This window comes from Haliotis asinina, chromosome 6 (genome assembly GCF_037392515.1).
Source record: "Haliotis asinina isolate JCU_RB_2024 chromosome 6, JCU_Hal_asi_v2, whole genome shotgun sequence".
NCBI lineage: Eukaryota > Metazoa > Mollusca > Gastropoda > Lepetellida > Haliotidae > Haliotis > Haliotis asinina.
Window position 1 is genome coordinate 28,519,846 of NC_090285.1, and position 19,629 is coordinate 28,539,474.

General features: G+C 37.1%; 1 protein-coding gene across 1 annotated transcript in view; it reads right to left on the minus strand.

Annotated features, from left to right (window-relative positions):
* Window positions 1–18,998, minus strand: part of LOC137288065 (protein O-mannosyl-transferase TMTC2-like) — a 214,831-nt gene extending 195,833 nt beyond the window's left edge. Inside the window, exon 1 of the mRNA XM_067820442.1 lies at window positions 18,863–18,998. Within this exon, the coding sequence (XP_067676543.1) occupies window positions 18,863–18,969 (107 nt within the window). The 5' untranslated portion in view covers window positions 18,970–18,998. The remainder of the gene's footprint in view (window positions 1–18,862) is intronic.
* Between the last annotated feature and the right edge of the window lie 631 nt (window positions 18,999–19,629).

Consider the following 19,629-nt stretch of genomic DNA (forward strand, 5'->3'; position numbering starts at 1 on the left):
TTAAATCGTGTTACGCATACGAAAAAACAAACATGGCGCGCTTCGTCGAACGCCTACATAAAATATAGCTTTTTTGGTCAGAAGAAAGATTACAGAACTCTTCTGTGTAAGACCTGGTGAAAGAGGGAGAATTTCTCATTCTACAAGTGTTCCATGTATCATTTTCCGTTTAGTATGACGAAAGACGGACGAAAATTAAGATCGTGAAATCTAACTCGTTTTCTAGTAAGTGCAAAGGTCACCGGATGTGATGTCACAGACGGGGATTGCTTGATGAAATTCATTCGCTATTGAATATGAACAGAAAAGTTGGAGATATTTCGCCTGAATTTAGCACAAATAACTGTTTAAAGTTATTAATCAGAGCTCATAGAATTTTCTTGGTGTATTTTTGACTATATAATTCGCACATAGCCGAACCAGTTTGACCTTGTATGCTCCCGTGACCCGGAAACAGTAGTCGATCAACACTGCAGATGCAAGTTTTTCAGTATCTTTTATTTGAATTTTTGTTCATATTAGGCACATTACTTTATTGTCCACTGAATATAAAGATAGCAAAGATATAATTGTGATGCATGTTGATGCCAGCTTATTCTTTTTTTCACATGGTCCAACACAGAAACGTGTACAAAGATCATTCTCAACAACAGGTGCGCGGATATGGGCGTGGCTTTTGTGTTTCAAAATAACATTCATGCTTTTCTTTTTATGACGATGTAGTGTAGTAAGAACTGCAGTATACATGTTTTATAAACAAAAATATATTTTCAGTTATAGTTTCACATGAAATCGGAGATGATTTGATAAAAATTGCGTTCATATTACATGATTGGGAAAATTATATGTCTCACTTTAGAACAAGTTGAATTACATTCATAATTTTATGCAATGAATTAACGTTCTTGATGAATAATTACGATAGATTTGTCAATGCTTTATGTTTCATAACTGGTTACAACTTTAAATCTTTTCATATACTTTAATATGTTAAATGATATTAATAATATGACATTTATTTTTCTCTCTCAAATAGACAAAGGCAAAGACACTTAAAATCTGTCAATGCATTAGCAACGTGTAAATAACCAAATTTTAATTAATGTCTTTCAGTAATGTGGAAAACTGACAGTTTTGCACAATTTTTTATTACAACTACATGTATGCCATAAAATATATGGATAGATGTTACAAATTATTTTGTGTATTTTATTTCTTCATAATATCGTGCCAAAATGTACATCAAATACAAATGGGTGATGAGTTATTTTTGTTTTCAGCAGTACCACTTTGTTTGCTGAATTATTTTGAATCGCACATGACAAATAATGTCATTTATGTTGTTGAAGTAACAGTACATGTAAATTTATCGGAAAATGTTATCATTTGATAAAAAAGAAACCATATACATATAAGAAGTTATATTGTCTCTGGTGAAAGTAAACATGCTTCATATTCTGTAAATATATATTATTCTACCTTATTGTCTTTTCCTGGGTTTAGGAGCAATGTCACAATATGAAATGGGTCTAATGAACTTTCAAGGATTGTTTCTGTTTGCTGAAGTGTCTGATGGTGATATACTCCAATTATTTAGTGTTCAATAGCCTAAACCATCATGAAACAAGAAACATGAAGAACAGTCTTCCTTGAATAACAAAATGCCAAGGACTGAGCAGTCTTCCGTTAAAGATCTGGAAGCATTTGATATATATGTCTTTGCCATATACACATGGCAATGAAAAAAAATCCAAATTGAAATCTTAAAGAATAGCTCCAAACTGGACAACAAAAACCACTCACTGCAGAGCTCAGTATTAGGAAAAAAGAAATTTACTTGCCACCACATGATTACCTTGATGCCAAAGACTAACATAGGTTGCACCTCCTACTCAACACTTAATTATCTGTCACTTGTAGTTTTGATATTCCATATTCAAAACATCACTACGACAAAATTATTCTAGGTCTGGTATGATAATTTCATATTACTTCATGAAATTTCATCACAAGAAAAAAATGAGTCTGTCTTTCGATCACTGTCAGTGTAATCACTGCCCCAAGAGTTTGGATCATCAGTCTGTTTCCCAGATGAAGTCTGTTTTAACAGTAAAATATGAACATAGACAGTGTGCAAGTAGGTAAAAAGTATGGCCATAAACATGAGGTACATTTTGCAGTTCAGATTGCACTAGTGCAATATCTAAAAGATGTATGGAACCACGGACTGAGCCACATGACATGATTTTTTTTATACAAATATGCACACACGTCAAACAATTTGATCTGAAACATTACCTGCATTATACTAGGTAGAATTAACTCCGAAAGCTCTGCTGTTTGGAGTAAGAAAATAATTTCAATTTTGCTCCAAATTCGTGAACAAAAGATGTGATGTTTAGCTGTTTTAATGTCTAAAATAAATACTGATTCACAAAGACGATGACAGTTGTTTTCTAAGCAGTAATTAATTTTTATGAAATACATTTACTGTACGTTACATTCTCACACTAGCTCTGGTTTCGTTCGTTTCTGCAAAAGGAAAAATGATTTTTTTTCATGAGATCTTCAATCATCAAAATTGTACTTCTTGTAACGATATACACAGAAGAATATTCTGTTATTGTTACGACACACTGACAATTTATATGTCTCCCCGTGTCAGAACATTCTTTGAAAAAAATAGACCGCGAAAATCATCGACTTCGGATTTGCTAAACTAAAAGATCAACACATCGACGGCTAACTTCAGAAATACTACAACACAAGCAACAAATGACAACTGCTATTGAACACAACTAATAGTAAATGACTGAGGATGACTGAAAGGTAATTCTGGTGTAAAGTATGGATCTTACGGGAATTTGAATCAGTTTAGAAAATGTATCAATTGTTGTTTTCCAACTCCTTCACATTTTACTTCCACGAGTGCCATGCCGTGTACGTGCTTCCGGTTTCATCAAGGGTGGGTACAATTACAAATATTGTGATATTGTTTCATGATCTGCATTATATAGGTATTGAGTCGTTTTCTTTCAATGTATATGTGTTCAGATTCTGCTTATGAACGCATATTTTCAAACATCCTTCGTATCTTGTCACTTAAGAAGACCGCGAGTTTGGCCACGCCCTTTCGAGTCGCCAGTCACCAGTTTCGAGCTTTGTGAATGTTGGAAGGTTTATCAAACCAAATCAAAATAAAATCGCTAAATCTGGTAATTTCTGTGCAGAGGCAATAACATTTACCTATTCACACCGTGTAATTAATTCCAGATAAAATAATTGGATATGTCAAAAGGATGGCACATTTTCTTCGGCATCACGATACATGTGGAGTTGTTTGTTTACCACCGTTGCCATGATCGTTTCTGTTCGTCCAATCGATGATATAACATTGAGATTGGTTTTGTTTATATTTATTTGAGCCGAAAGTTACTAATTTTTAGAAAATGGGAAACTTATGAGCTTTCTCTTCGCCTTCTCTTCGTTAAGGAACAAAAAATATCGACTAAACTATCAAAAAATATTTCATTATGAAGAAAATATTAGACTGGGTACCACACGGCGTGGTGCGCTGGAAGTCAATAATGGCCGTTATTTTCGACTGCGTGCCGAGAAATTCGGCGATCTCATTTTTAATTCGCGGGCGTTTCGTTTTAAGGTATATAAACGTGTTGAACATTACATATTTAAAAAGGTGAGAATTAGTACATTCCATACATAATTCATATGACACGTAAATCCGACTCGTTGAATAATTATTGCAAGTTTTATTTGGAGATGTCAATATCCTGCACTCCTGTCGAATGGGTTCGACGATAGCATTGAGAGGATTAAGAAGACATGACAAATTTGCATCAATGTTTATTGATTTGTGGAAAGGGGATACTGTTGGACAGACCCTGACCAACCCACTCAGATTGAATTTTATACAATTTTGTTACATTGTAACACTTGATGCACAATGTGTACACCTTTTTTAAAACTAAAACCTTATTACTTTGTGGAACTGACTGGTGCTTAAAGCGAGCATGTGGTGACTGTAGTGGACTGCCTGTCCCTACAGCTGTCTGACTAAAACAGTTCTGCCCACAGGTTTGACCAAGGACAGTTTTTCTCGAAGAACAAAATAGCCTTGGCTCAATCTTGGCCCTGGTATATAACGTTAAAACTACAATTCTATTTGTGTCATTTCTAATCATGTCACATCCGTTTCCTTTCTATTTCTATTCTGCATGCTCTCCTGTCAGGTTCTCCATTTAGCTTCATCTCAAAAGATTTCTTGGTTCAAGCATAATTTTCAGCATCTCGTTGCAGACATAGCATTATCATTACCCTCTAGAGGCTGAAGGTGTTACTTCCATGAGTGATAAAGTTTCAATGAACTTAAAGTTTTAATCATGGTAAAGTTAATCAAAGTGGATGAGGCTGAAACAGAGAAAATTTTAATGGATTATATTTACAATATGTAGGACTCCCAGAAGCATATGAACTTGGCAGAATAAACTGAGAGATCAACTTATCAACTTATGTTTCAATTAATTAAATGAATATGTCACTGAAAATTTAACACAATCCTTCTAAAATAAAACCTTCCTTTCACATTTTTGAACAAATAGAAATGCAACTCACCATAGGAACAGGTTGTTTTTATTGGTGTCAGCTATAAAAATCACATAACACTGTTCATACAGTCATGCCATCAAAGTTTTGGGTTTTGTTGTAAAGAAAGCAAGCAATGTTGCCAAGAGATGATAATGTTTACTTAAAGGAGACTGATGTGGATAAATTTTCTTTGGCAGAGGTGGCAATAACTATCCAGTCACATCAAATGGCAAAAACAGTCACAGTGGCTGATTACAACATAAACTATACATAATGCAAATATGCAGCACCTTCATTTTGTTTTTTGCGTTCTCGATATAGTCTCTGCTCTTCAGCAGCAGTTTCAGCCATATTTGAGATACTGCAAAGTCAAATGACATATTAATGAATGTTTTTTGTTATCACTGCATCAAAATGTGCATATTTGCCAGTATTTACAGATGCAAAATGTGTGTGTTTGTGATTATTATGTTTAATGTAATTTATATCAATTTACTTTACCGTTTACTTTTAAGCTTAATGCATACATTTATACACAGTGTTCCCAGAAATTATTGAGAAAATCTTTGTTTTTTTTCTAATGATGCTAAGATTGGAAAAAGGGCTTTCACTATGCACTAAGCATACTAAATAAGGGAGACAACTCTTGAAGGCTTAGAAGGCAGCTCATTACGTCAAGAGTTATCTCCCTTGTCTGAGCAGATGGCTTCCTGTGTTGACATGGCAGAATTTACAGCAAGAGACAAAAGAAAGCTCATTCTAGATGATTTTGAAAGGGGTGAGGCTGATGCTAAAGTGGTAGCTTGTAGACATGGTATTCCTCTGTCTACAGTATACAGAACTTTGAAGAATATTCAAACAGGAACTGGGATAGAGCACAAAGCAGGGGCAGGTCGGCCTAGGAAATTCAGTGTTGTGGATCGCCGAAGACTTGGGCAGATTGTGAGTAGGGGCAAATTGAAAAGTGTTGAGAACATCAGAAATGAAATGATTAGCAGAGGAAGTCCTCAGGTATGCAACGAAACAGTTAGGCAGGAATTACAGAGACTTAATTGGGTGAAAAAACGTGGAATCCCCTCGCCGTTGATGAAAGATGCACAAAAGGAAAAACGTTTAAACTGGTGTCGGGCTCATGAAAATCAAGATTGGGATAATGTTTTCTTTTTGGATGAAAGTTCTGTTTGGCTTTTCCCTAATTGTGTGAAAATTTGGACCAAAGATACTGTCAAACCTATCTACCAGCGACCAAAACATAGCCTGAAGTTTCACATGTGGGGTGGCATATCGGCTCGCGGAGTGACGCCATTGTGTGTTTTCACGGGAAACTTGACAAAAGAAAAATACGTTGACATTCTAAATGGTCACCTTCTTCCGACAGCACAAACATTGTATGAAGATGATTGGATTTTCCAGCATGATAATGACCCAAAACACACTGCGCGCTACACAAAACAGTGGTTGTCGGGCGAAAATGTTCAAGTTTTAGACTGGCCCAGTTACAGCCCAGACCTAAACCCAATTGAGAATGTGTGGGGAGTCATGAAGGACAGAATAAACCAAAAGGGACTGAGAAATATTGAAGATATGAAGGCCGATGTGGTCCAATATTGGGATACCCTGTCACAAGATTACCTACAAACTTTGATGGGTAGTGTGCCTAGGCGTATTCAGGCATGCACTGCTGAGCGAGGAGGTCTAACAAAGTACTAAAACAAGACTGAGACTGTAAAAGGATGATGTTTTAACATGTTTATGTAAGTAAAACGCCAGAAGTTAATAAACGTTATGAGTTACATGATGCAACATGATTCTCAATAACTTCTGGGAATACTATACAAACACTTTTGTGTCTTTAAAATAACATATTTAACTTTATACAAATTATATTTTGAAATGTGTTTTTTATAAACATTAAATTGTGTTTGATTTTCTGTTCATAGGGCATAAACTTCCAACTATAGTCCCTGTATGATATACTGTATGTTACGTTACAATCACTGTATTTTACCTTATGTGTAAACCTGTGATTTCTAATTCAAATTAATGTTGTGTAATCAACATACAGAGTAAAACATGAAGCTGTATAATCAGTCTTCTGAAAAATCAAGTACTTCGCAACAAATTTGTAAAGGTATTGTTTATGTGCTTTCAATGAACGTATCTTAGTGAGAAAACAGATGTCCAGCCATGCACACCATGCTTTCACCGCATGATGAACCACAAAGGTGATGTCATAGTTTCTGCATTTTACGTCATCAACTCTTGTGATGCCTGAGTCCTGCTTTGTGTTCCTGTCTCTCACTTACATCATTACACGTAAAATACTTTAACATAAGTTACAAAGCTTCAGCAAATATCTTAGAAAAAAGTAAAGACAGACTTACATCAATACTTCTTTCAACTCAGGGGCCACATACTACTGAGATATGACCCTTGTATGACACTTCATCCGCACCATATACATGAAAACAGCGTAACATATTATAGACACTTATCCAATCAGTCCCGAGACTCTGATTTACCCACTTATTCCGAGACTGGATGGCAAACATGTACTGTTTGTTGCATTTTTATTAGTCGTTAATTTCATTACATTAACATTTATGTAATGAAATACAGTAGTTTGATATATTTGTATTTAAAACATAACGTAATATACTCACATTTCAGCGACTCAATTCAACTTGAAAGCTATGTTTTTACAACAGAAACAGATTCTTAAAATATATGTGTAACAAACCTTCACTATTTTTATTTTTTCATTGACTTTTGTTTATGAATATTATTTTATAATATTTCACATTGATATAATTGCTATTGCACAGCGACATGAACATTTTGATTAAGTTACGTCATACCACCACATATCACGTGTGGTAAGTCTGCCTGAACCACGATTTACTCATCTTCTTACATTATACATGAACACAATAAGACACCCAACGTGAAAAATGCCAAGATTTCTTTCATTTTTTGTCATTCTCATATGTCAGACATTGAATTGTGGGAACTGTGCACCAATTTTGAGAATTAGTGATGAAAGCATGAAGCTATACTGTATCATCTTCAATGCAGACGATGCTGTCTGATTTTTAGTTTGTAAAGAGAAATTAGAAAGAATCAACTTCGGCTCATAATGAAGCTGTCATAATAATGTTTGCATTAGTAATAAAAAAGAGCTAGGAGAGAGTGGAATTATCACTCTTCAATAAACAGACCAGTAAACATTAACATCACGCATTGTGTCATAAAATTAGGGCAGGTGGAAAATTAGTGAGGTCAAGTTACTTTCTTGAAGTCACTTGCCCTGTGGCACATGGCTTTTAAAAATATTTTTGAAGCCCTGCAAAAATACTAAGGGACTGGTTTATTTGAGGCATACTGGTTCCAGGGACTGGTGAATTTTTCTATCACTGGAAATAATGTCAATGTCAGTAGTGATTAGTTCTTATTCATTCTGATTGATCTTTGGCATTTCAAAGTTGTACAGTTGTATATATCAAATAATGAATGTAGCCAGTATTTTAGTTCCTGAGTCTGGGACAATTAGCACCCAGGACAACTGCCCCCCTAAACATAAAACAAAATGACTAAAATTGAATTTTCATCATCTAAAGTTGTGCTTATTGACAGTCTGCATTAATTTTCTCAAATAAGACTACAAGTTACATAGAACTGCTCTGTGTGTCCATGAATGTCGAGGCTGTAAATCTGTATGTGATTGCTGAGAATAATGTGAAATTGGTGCTATCACGGAAGGCATAAAAAGTTGATATGGTAAGCAGAAGTTGTGTGCTTATAGAATGAGGTAATGCCATTCCACAGTTTTAATAAATGAAATTGAAAATGGTACTGAATTTAATCAAATAATATGACGTTTTAATCAAATAATATCAAGTCAAGGAAAATCATGTAACTGTGTTTTCTGACATCATTCTTACTCAGACATCATACATTTTTTGGATAGCGGTGTAGCAGGATCTGTTGCATCACAGCGAACACGCAGGTACTGGGCTGATGGCATGTCTTTATGATAGAGTTGTCTTATAAATGACAGTGTTTTGACTGAATATTCGAGAAACCATCAATGTGTTTAAGCATCAGAAAAAACACAGATACGTACGATGAACACTGTTCATTGCAATCCGCACTGAATTTTGTTGGTTTACAACATGATTAATCTGATTTCACCAGCAGATTTAACAGATATGCTATTTTCTCTCATGTTAAGATGTGTGATCTCTGGACAGCATTTTTTACTGGGAGCCACGTAGTACCCCATGGTTTAACTGATCCTGCTTTATTACAGAGTTATTGCAAGGGATGACATGTGGAAGTGCTTTTGAATTTTTACCTGCCAGTTTTCCCCAGGGCCTTTAAATGTTTTTATCCAGTTTTTTTACACCACCGTTGCCACTGGGTGGAGTGTGTAACTCTACCTGTCAAAGAGAGAACATAAGTTGACATAGTAAATGCCAGTGTGGTAATGATCCCCTGTTCTCTGCATGTTTTGCTCTCTCAAACAACGTAGTCGAGTACTTGATCATTAATTCCTCAATATTGACTGATTTGGATTCAAAACCCTTTGCGAATTTGGTAGATTTTACACAGTGTTTCTGCTATACAAAATCTATTGAATTCATCTCCCACCTGCTCAAGTGTTGTTGTCTTGTAAGCTGTATGACAGTCAAGTTCGTTCTGTCTTCATTTGACCTATGTTATTGCTTAGGGCTGTAATGATGCATCAGACTATCAAAGGATTGCAATTGTTGAATCTCCGATAGCAATTAATCTATAGTAGAAATAAAAACCTGTCGATGCAACCATATACCATGTGTGACTATCAGTAGTTTAGTAGTCGACTTCTGTTGATAAATGCACAAGCAAATTAAGAGATGTTTGGATACAGACTAGCAGCTTTATTGAGTTTATAGTTCAATTGTTTCCTTGATCTTTGTTTGAAGTTCCTTGTCAGTTATATCGAGAGACTGAAACTACTTCAGTTTGTTTATATTTCATATAAACTATCCATTCATTTGGGAAATGACTTCAAATCAGACAATTCAGTGAGAAAAATAACTGTTGCAGTACTGCAATAGTTGGTCATAATAGTAGCTTGCAACAGACTATCGCAATCGAAATCACATGGTCATTTCAACTTTATTTACAGAGAATATACGTTAAAAACAAGGAAACGAGATACAAATGGTTTTTACTTCGGATATAACAGTTATTTCCGCCTAAATGCGAAATTTTCTTGTGAAGTGCTGGGATGGCTATCAAATGCAGTTTGACATCGTCAGTGGAAACTGAAAGTGAAACAGCTGGAAAAAACGAAAGATCTTATACCCCATGTATAATGTGACCCCCTTTCCTGACCCCCTCATTCTAGGTACGAAAAACTTGCATTATACGCGGGTATATACGGTAGTTGTTTTCCCCTCCATGGTCACCCCTATTGTATTAAAATGTAAAGAGAAACTGACAGAGTGAGGCAGTACTACAAGAAAACTGGTGATCTTAGCAGAAACGACAAAGCTAAGCATCGTAGAAAGGTTTGGGAACAAGTCAGGGAACACAGGAGAGCAGTGAAGTCGAGAAGACTCTGTAAGACAGAAGCTGTACCTGTAAGTAGCACTGAGTCAATCTCGGGAGACACTGAGAACATGGTATCCAGCATAACTGATTGGCCAACTGCTTCAACTGCACCGTTGTTGGTTAAAGTTCCGAATGTAACATCATTGGACAAGAAGAGCAGGAAAAGGATAAATCATGCAGTTTCCAGAGCTAACAGAACAATTGCTCATTTAAAACATGAGAACCTGACTCTGCAGAGAAACGAGTCAGCAGACGTTATGAACATTTATTCCACAAACAACAAACATCTAAATCCAGTCAGCCAACAGAAGATTTACCAATTTGCTGAACAGATTTGGGTATATTTGGTTAGCTTGATATCTGAGGTGTCCAGAAATGGTTGATAGACCTTCAGATCACTTTGCCAAATGCCATTTTGGTGGCCATCTTTAAATATGGCCGCCAATTTTCTCTTCAAATATAGGGGGTTAGGGAATCTGCCGTAACTACACAGGATTGACCAACCGATGTGCAAATGGGCTCAAAATGTTCCTAATAAAATTCCGCATCTCCTGATATATGATCTGTGTTGTTTAATTAAAATGACCTGCTCCATATTTGCCAAATACTTTGAAAAAAGTGATATTTTTTTGCATTTTTCACGATTTTCCTTCATATGTTCAGTCCCAAAGGCATAAAAGGACCCAGGATGGGCAAAATATGACTCAGGTAGGTTAGAGGGGTGTCTTAGGCATCCACAACAACCATTACATTGACTGTAATTCACACTTATTTGATCCAATAATCCGTTTTTCAAATATAAGCCTTTTTAGCAAATTTGGAAAATGGTGCCATATTTTGCTATACCGTATATATATACATACATATATACACTTAAAATAACAGGAATGAAGATTTTAAAACTGAAATTCAACTCATTGTGGCATGCTCCAGCAAAACCAGCCACAAGTTGCAAAAAACTATTTTAATTACCTTTCCAATGAATAGCTGACAATGGACAACGTTGCACTCTACTGATGCAACAATGGTTACCATACGTATTAAACTGATCAGGGGATCAAAACGCTTGTCACTGACGCTACTTGTGCCTGGTTTTGCTGGAGCGGGCCACATCTTTAGTCGTTCAGTATTCAGTTTTACCAAAAAGATGTCTGTATCTATTTTGGCTTTTACTTATAGTTGACACAGAGTGACTGTCAACTGATCAACAATGTATTAACACTTTAAACCAGTATCATGCAACAGGATTACATACATGTAATATGAACTTGTGGCTCTAATTAGTGCATTACAAATTCCATTTAGACCCATATTCGATATTCTTCCCCACTGATTTCCTTCCTTCATACTCCATTCGTAACTATCACCAGGACAGGGTAGCAATGGTGAATTCTCCAGACTTCTTCTCGAGATCGCTGCTTAGTAATTAGCACGATTTGTATGCTGCCTTAATGCATCTTCACATGGAGGCAGCAGTCCTGATGAAATATCCCCTTTCCTTGCCTGTAACATTTCGTACCTGAGTGTATTGACCTCCTTGACATGCTGCACGTGGATGCCTGTATTATTTGAAACATATCCTCCCTGACTTCCCATTGCTGACCAAAGGTTGTGAAATTTCTCTGAAATCCTGATTGTTGTTAACCAGATTCAGAGCTTTGACCTTGGCTTGTCCAGAAAATGAGCTGACTGAGTGGCACCCAGTAAATGAATGGATACCAATCAATGCATTGCACACACCCGTTCCAAGAACTGTCCCCAGCTGTGATATGTCTATTTGTGAGTGAAGGGAGAGCAGGATCATGAACACATCAGTGTCTTCCAAAATCACTAGAACCTGGTTTAAAGTGTTAATACATTGTTGATCAGTCAATCGCGAACTCTGTGTCAAATATAAGTAAAACCCAAAATAGATATAGACATCTTTTTGGTAAAACTGAATACTGAACGACTAAAATGTGGCCCGCTCCAACAAAAGCAGACACAAGAAGCGTCAGTGCCAAGGGTTTTGATCCCCTGATCAGCTAAGAGATGTTTACTTGTGGATAATTGTTTGGAACATGAACTATCTGATTCTGAGGCTAAGAAGCAGAACACAAAGACGCATGTAAGAAATCTGACCAGCATTGTTTCTGGTAAGGTGATCAAGAAGTACAGAGGAGTCCGCTACATTGTAAATAGAACTGGAATAAACAGCAGAGCAAAACTCACAGCATCATCTAAAGGTATAATGAATGTGTGCAAAATGATGTGGAAGACTAGACTGGCTCTTCAGGAAGATGTAGTTGCATTCTAAGAGAGAGATGACAACTCTCGTATGCCTGGGAAAAATGACTCGGTCGGAAAATCACAGCTTCAAAAAAGAGTCTTAAATGACTATCTGGCCAACATATTCCTGAAGTTTAGGGATGAGTTCCCCAATGTGAAGCTGTCGCTATCGTCATTTTGCTAACGGAGACCTGCTCACGTTTTGCCAGTAAGGAACACCTGTCTTTGCAGTAAACATCAGAATATGGCCTTACAATTGAAATCTCTCAAAACCTTTAAGGTCGTTTCCACATCAAGCCCAGAAGCTTTCATAAAGGCTCAGACTCGGACACAGATTGAGATGCAACTGTCCCAGATTTAGCTTAATAAGGGGACCTATAAGACCTGGAAGAAGGTGACAGACAGCAAAGGCAAGTAAATGATGAAGCTTGTGGATGAAGAACAGGCCAAAGATGCTTTTATCACCAACTTTTTGAATCAGTGTACACAGTTCCGTGAACATGTGGCTCATGTTCAAACACAATATGCTCAGCTTATGTTCTTGAAGGACAATTTGCTGGACTCTTACGTCATCATCCAAATGGATTTCACTAAGAATTATCTCTGTCAACGTCTTGACGAGATCCAATCTGCTTACTGGAATGCCATGATAGTAACACTTCCTCCAGCTGTTGTACACTTCAAGAACAATGGAGTCCTCAATCACAAAAGCTTCATCTTCATCTCTGATACTATGACCCATACTTTTGGCAACATATACACCATTCTGCAGTCACTGCTTCTAGAAGTTAAAGAACTGGTTCCATCTCTGTCATATGTTCATTACTGGACTGAGTTGCCATCAAGCCAATATAGAAACAAGACAGCTTTCAACTATGTCCTACAGCACCCTGAGGAGTTTGGTGTTCGGGCTTCGCCGCATTATTTTGAATGTGGTCATGGTAAAGGTCCCTGTAATGGCCTTGGAGGTACCACCAAACAAATGGCCGATTCAGGAGTGAAACGGGGGAAAGTCAACATACAAAGTGCTCATGACTTCTATGTATGGGCAACCGGGCAACCAAGTTCAGTTGCATACATCTTCAGCAGCAAAGAAGACTGCGATGCCAATCAAAGGTGACTTGAACAGTGGGGGGTAAAGCTAATTAAAGGTACCATGATGCTTTACGCAGTTTATGAAGCGGAAGGGTGTCTCATGGTAAAGGAAACATCCTGCTTCTGTGATGGGCGTTTTGCCTCTGATGGGTTTTGTCTGTCCCGTCATGTCCATGGCAGAGAAAGGTTCTTAGGAGAAACCCTGCTCCAGATGAGAGTGAAGAGAACGCTCCAGAGCCAGAGAATGTCCAGGCTGACGGGCTGTAACTACAAATGGCCACGAGGTTCAGAAGTGAAACCATCTGTGTGAACAAGCGATTTGTATCAGATCAAAGTATCAGATCCTGAGCCAACAGGGAAATGTAAAAGGATGTTCATTTTCCCTCCCGAAGATCGCGAGAGAATCAACACTCTGTACTAGAACTACCTCGGAAATTGATACCATGGTATTTGGTGATGTTCTAAGAACAGTTACCAGTTGGTTTTTATTAAAAAAAAATACAGGTCTTTACTCCTGCCAGGGAACCTTGTGGAATCTTACGTTATGGCATTGGTATTATAGCATTGTGGTTTCATGTTTTTAAGTAGATCAACTACAGGTCACTGGAACATAATGTTGCTCATATCATTTTGTCTTGATTTCAGACCAAAGAAGGATATTTTGTTACACAATACACAGTTGTATGTTATGCTATTAAAATTAGTATAATATGTTATGCATTGTGGTTGTTGTATTTTGGGGCAGTGCACATTGAATGATTCAAATACAGCAAAAATTAAAGGTTCATTGGGTTACTGATCAATTCAACAATACCCGAAGTAATGAAGTACATGGGGCTTTTTTTAATGAAATTCAAGAATTCTGGACTGAATCCTTGGCATATTTAAAAGTACCTTTAATAGAAGATGGATCTCAATTTACTCTCAAATTCTTTAGCCATGGATGTACGGATTTACATGAAATTTATATTGCTGCGAAACATAAATGTTTTGACTACCTATTGTTAACAGCTGCACTAGTCATGAACGTTTGCTTTATTCTTATTTTCAAAACCAGTTGATGTAACGTAAAATACTTTGAGTTTGTCATATGTAATCTTTCATCAAAAATATTTCAATGATGCTTAATGCTGTGATGCTGATGTTGAAAATTTCATGAGATACCATTACCGACAATACTCACATGCCATTTTCAACTCTTAATTTTGAAAAATATTTTGGTAAAAACTTCAGCTTGTAATTGTGCACTAATTTTGAGAATGAGCATCATATAATAAACAACTGGGTTAAGGGGTTGTTATATTACATATGTGCAGAGCAATAAAATTTACCCTGCAGTTAAATCTTAACAGTTGCTGGTAATTTTCAATTGCTATTGGATACAATTTAAATTTATTAATTGTCCTCAGGACTCATTTGCCATAAATATACCAGTCATGTGACTTTCTTATCGGTAAAATATGCATATGCCAGTGAATGGAAACATTGAACTGGAAAAGTCAAGTGAAGTTAATTTTGATAAAACTGGAATTTCTTTTCTATGTGTTAGGTACGTGAGCTAGGCCAAAGTTCAGTGAACAAAGTTTTAGCACTTTGTTACAAACTGAGAGAATGAAAGTTTTCTGGCACCTTCACACTGAAAAATTACCAGACTACGCCATTTTCAGCCAGCTAAAAAATGTGGTATAAACAGGAAAACAGATACACCAAATACATGCTAGACTTCATGCTTTGAAATAAGACAAAGCAGGACTGGAAATAACTTTAAAGGTAAACTGTCATGGCTAATGATCGACAAAAATCAAATTTCAATATGATGCCTGAATTCACTGAAAGTAGTCTTTTATTTGTGCCTTGAACTTAAAAGGATTTTCTTCCAAAACATTGTATCCCTCAGCTGCTCCTGCATTTTACATAGGTACACACTATACACAAGAAAACATGGTACTAAGTTCAATAGTTGAACATACATAGTATAGCAATTTGACAGTTAAAAGGTGTTGTATCTTTTATGAATTGGGAGGGGAGTAGTGGAGTGCTGTTCTGGAAGTATATATCCAATAGGGTGCACTTATTAGGAAGGGGACACTAAATACTTTGTATATGGTACACTTAGGAGCTAGTTGTACAAAAATTGTCTTCTTGCAACTTGTGCCTGGCCACCAAGTTCATGAAAATATTTGTCATATCTCAGTTTCATGCACTACTACCCATAGACAGTGATGCCAAATTTAAAAATGTAATGGTAAGATCTCAACTGGAATTATCTGAACTCTGAATATAGTAATCCCTGAGTAAAATCTTAATTTTGGTATTTCCTGTACTCCTGGATGTAAACCAGACATGAACTTGTTTCCAGACCTGATCACCCCCATCATGTACTTCATGCAATAATTCACTCAGTGTTGTTCAAGTTTTCACACAATCTCATTTATTGTGAAATTTATGTTAGCATGGCCCCTAATTTCAAAGTTAATGTCTTTCAGGAACACCTTATCTTCAGCTTACATCATCCTCGATATCTCCAGGGTATACGTTCCGATAAGTCTCCACTATACCCTGGACGCATCTACGGCTCTGCCAGATAAATTTATTACCTCCCTTTGCTGGCTCCTCCTTCTCACACTAGCCAATCAGCCAGGCCGCCGTTATAACAGAGCTTGCCAGAGTCAACAAAGGTAGCGGTCGCAACTGCAAAGGTTTGCCCACAGTGCGTAGGGAAATCATACAAACAAATTGACAGGTCCGAAACTTTAAAACAACATATGCAAGAACGCCTTCTACCTCTTCCAGAGAACCTCTGCATGGTTTCTGTTGCCAAGTATAATCAGTTAGATAATTCAAAAAATGAAAGTGAGTTGTGATTGGTTCGCTCAACTTCCCAGCGCAGACACCTGACTGGATGAAAAGACAGTCAAGGGAGGTAATACATTTATCTGAGCCGTAGATGCTTCCATGGTATAGTGGAGACTTATCGGAATGTATACCCTGGAGATATCGAGGATGAACTTTCATATGAAAATACTATAAGTCACTTAAAGTTCACTTAAACTTGTTTCACTTGAGGACTTTTCGTCTCATATCTCACCTACCAAACCATCGCCAGTGAACCGCTACCTGTGAGAACACCCATCAAGCTATCACTGATGAAATTTCCAACCATGGTGTTGCAAACGACCCACACATCCCAAACGGCAACACAACATACTCTCACAAAAACAAGGAATGAAGAGTTGTACATCACAACCCAAAATATGCTATGCTAGACCACAATTATATGCATCGTGTAGCCTGGCAAGTATTAAACAAGATTGTACATCACACATAATTTGAATCAATCTTACAGACTCAACCCAACAATAACACAGGAAATTGATATGATATATAATGAAGAAAGTGTAATCCCAATTCTACCATGACTTCAGTAAATACTGGATTGTGATTGGCTAATCAAAGTCATCCAGAGGTATATAATCACATTATATACCTCTGATTTTCAAACACATCATGTACTTGTTTAAAATCTGAATAACACTGTTATGGTAGAATGCATATAGCATAAGTTACATATGACCACTATCTCAGATGAGAAGAGACTGGGCTAGATAGTATCAAGTGAGAGACTTTCTGGTGCAAAATAAACTCAGGGTTCTATTGCCATCAAAACGTCCAGATCTAATCCCCAGTGAACAGCTTTGGGACATTCTTGGACATCGTGTCAAATCCTGTGATGTTCAGCCACAGACTAGTGATGTTATGTTCCAAGTTCTCCAAGAGGAGTGGCAGGCTATTCCAATGGTTGTAACTTAGAAGCTGATCCAAAGTGTCCCACACTGTTGTGAAGAAGTGACCCGGAAGTGACCTCTTAACATTGCTCTCACAAAGTTAACTGTCAATAAAACAACATTTTTCTATATATGTACACATGCTTTACCATAACAATTTCCCTCAGAATGTAGTTTGTTTTGGAAGCCAGTTACAAGCATATACCTTATCATTTGATATTTAGACGCTATCTGTGAAAGTTTTTTTCTCTATTTAAGTATTTACAAAAAATAGATCCTAATATTTTCTTCCAAAGCACTTGCTCTTTTAAGACCTATCATTTTCAGTAGCTATCTATCCTAACACTGAAACTTTTCACTACTACAGTCATATGGACCCCAGGAATGTTTCATTATTCAATGTACCCTAAACAAGGACAAAATACAGAAATGTACCCGGCACTTGACACGAACGAATCCATACTTCCCAACACAAAATCAAAGAATTATGCAGTTGTTCCTGTTCAAATGAATGCAAATGCTATTGTGTTCTGTGAAATATTTGTTACAGTGTATGGTCATTTCTTATAGACCACAATCAAATACATCTAATACAACTGTATGACAGTTCCAAAAAAGAAAACAACACACTGGGGAATGGAATCATTCAAGGGTACATTTCTGTATTCCAATTTTGGCTAGGGTACTTTTCTGTAAACGGAAATGTACCTGGGATATACATCTGTAATACCTGAACCGACAACAAACCCTTCATCAAAACTTCCACATTCTACAGAAGAAAATATCTGCCAATATATTTATTCAAGGAAGAAAGGGCTTAGTGGAGTTTGGATACCAAAACTATCTTTAAGGAAAGGCAAAGTGTGTGGGGTGAGATCGGTGACGTGATGCTGAATTTGTACGCTTGAGATGGAACTAGTCTTAATGATACAGTGATCAGTGTCGGATCAAGCACCACCCCACCCCAACATTACCTAATCTACCTCGAACAAATCCCTGAGGAGCACTTCCCTCTATCCAGGACATAAGTGGGAAAGAGTTCCTTTAATTCCCCCATATTCCTTCCTTCTAAGATTAACAGACTTAACACATAGGGTTGTACTTAATTTGTAGACTTTTAGATGTTTCTATAAGTCATCTAGCAATTGTTGTGTTAGGTTTTGTTAATCAGTCTAGTATATTTCACCTCATAAATATTATTTGGGATTTTGGGAACGGGAGGAACTATCACCCTTATGTGCAGACACCTCCCCACGCCCTTCCACCTGCAAAAAGAATTTGCACTGCAACAATAGGAAAGTATTTACAGGTTTCCAAATATATATAGTTAGGTAATCAAGCATAATTGGCGGACTGCGGGATGACTCGAGGGGCAAAACCGGCCGAATAACTGCCCCAAAATAGCTGATGCACGTCTAAATGTTACCTACGTTGGTATATGCAGTGAGGCAGCACACCTGGGCGAGGAGAGGCTCATTCTTTGATGATGTAAGCAATAATTAACATCATACCTATCATCGTAGGCGAAGTCTGCATCAAGAGTGTTGAGGTAGAGACACAGGGAAACGAGACAAGCTGCTAATACTGGACAATCCATGTTCTGTCTTCGCCGTAACATCCTGCCATGTCGAGATTATTTACTTCAATGAAAATTCACGCCAAGCGCATGCGCAGACACCAAAGTGTTGATCAAAGCATTTCGTTAGCCGAACCGGTTGCAGACAAGCCCGTGTGTGTAAGACTAGACAGTGGAATAGCCCTTTGACTTTAATCCACTTCAGTTTGACACACAATGTTGTATTTCAGTGCACATGTTGTGCTGTGACGAAAATGGTACGATTAATCAACGTACGTGTTGTCAGTTAATCCATTGATCGATACATAGTACGCAGTACTTATCAGATCATAACTGAATCTATTATAAGTTAATTACCTGACCATCAAGTGAATAATGACAAATAAATAGGTGTAGGTTTATACCATCAAACAACTTACAGCAAGGGTGTATTACTCCTTGAGAAACCGTGGGGCGAACGCTGTTTCGAGGATAGATGTATATGACCTTCGCTGTTGAGAAAACGTACACACAGGCGGATCCAACTAACGCCCCCCCAAACATCCCCCCCCCCCTCACATTTTCTTCTGAAATTTTGGCAAACATTGTATGCACCCCCTATCTCAAAATTTGTATCCATCCCTGATGCATATTTATTTCTAAGCACTTGCTTTGTACTAAAGTTTACATCCTATTTACTCAATTAAAGTTTTAGACTTTCCC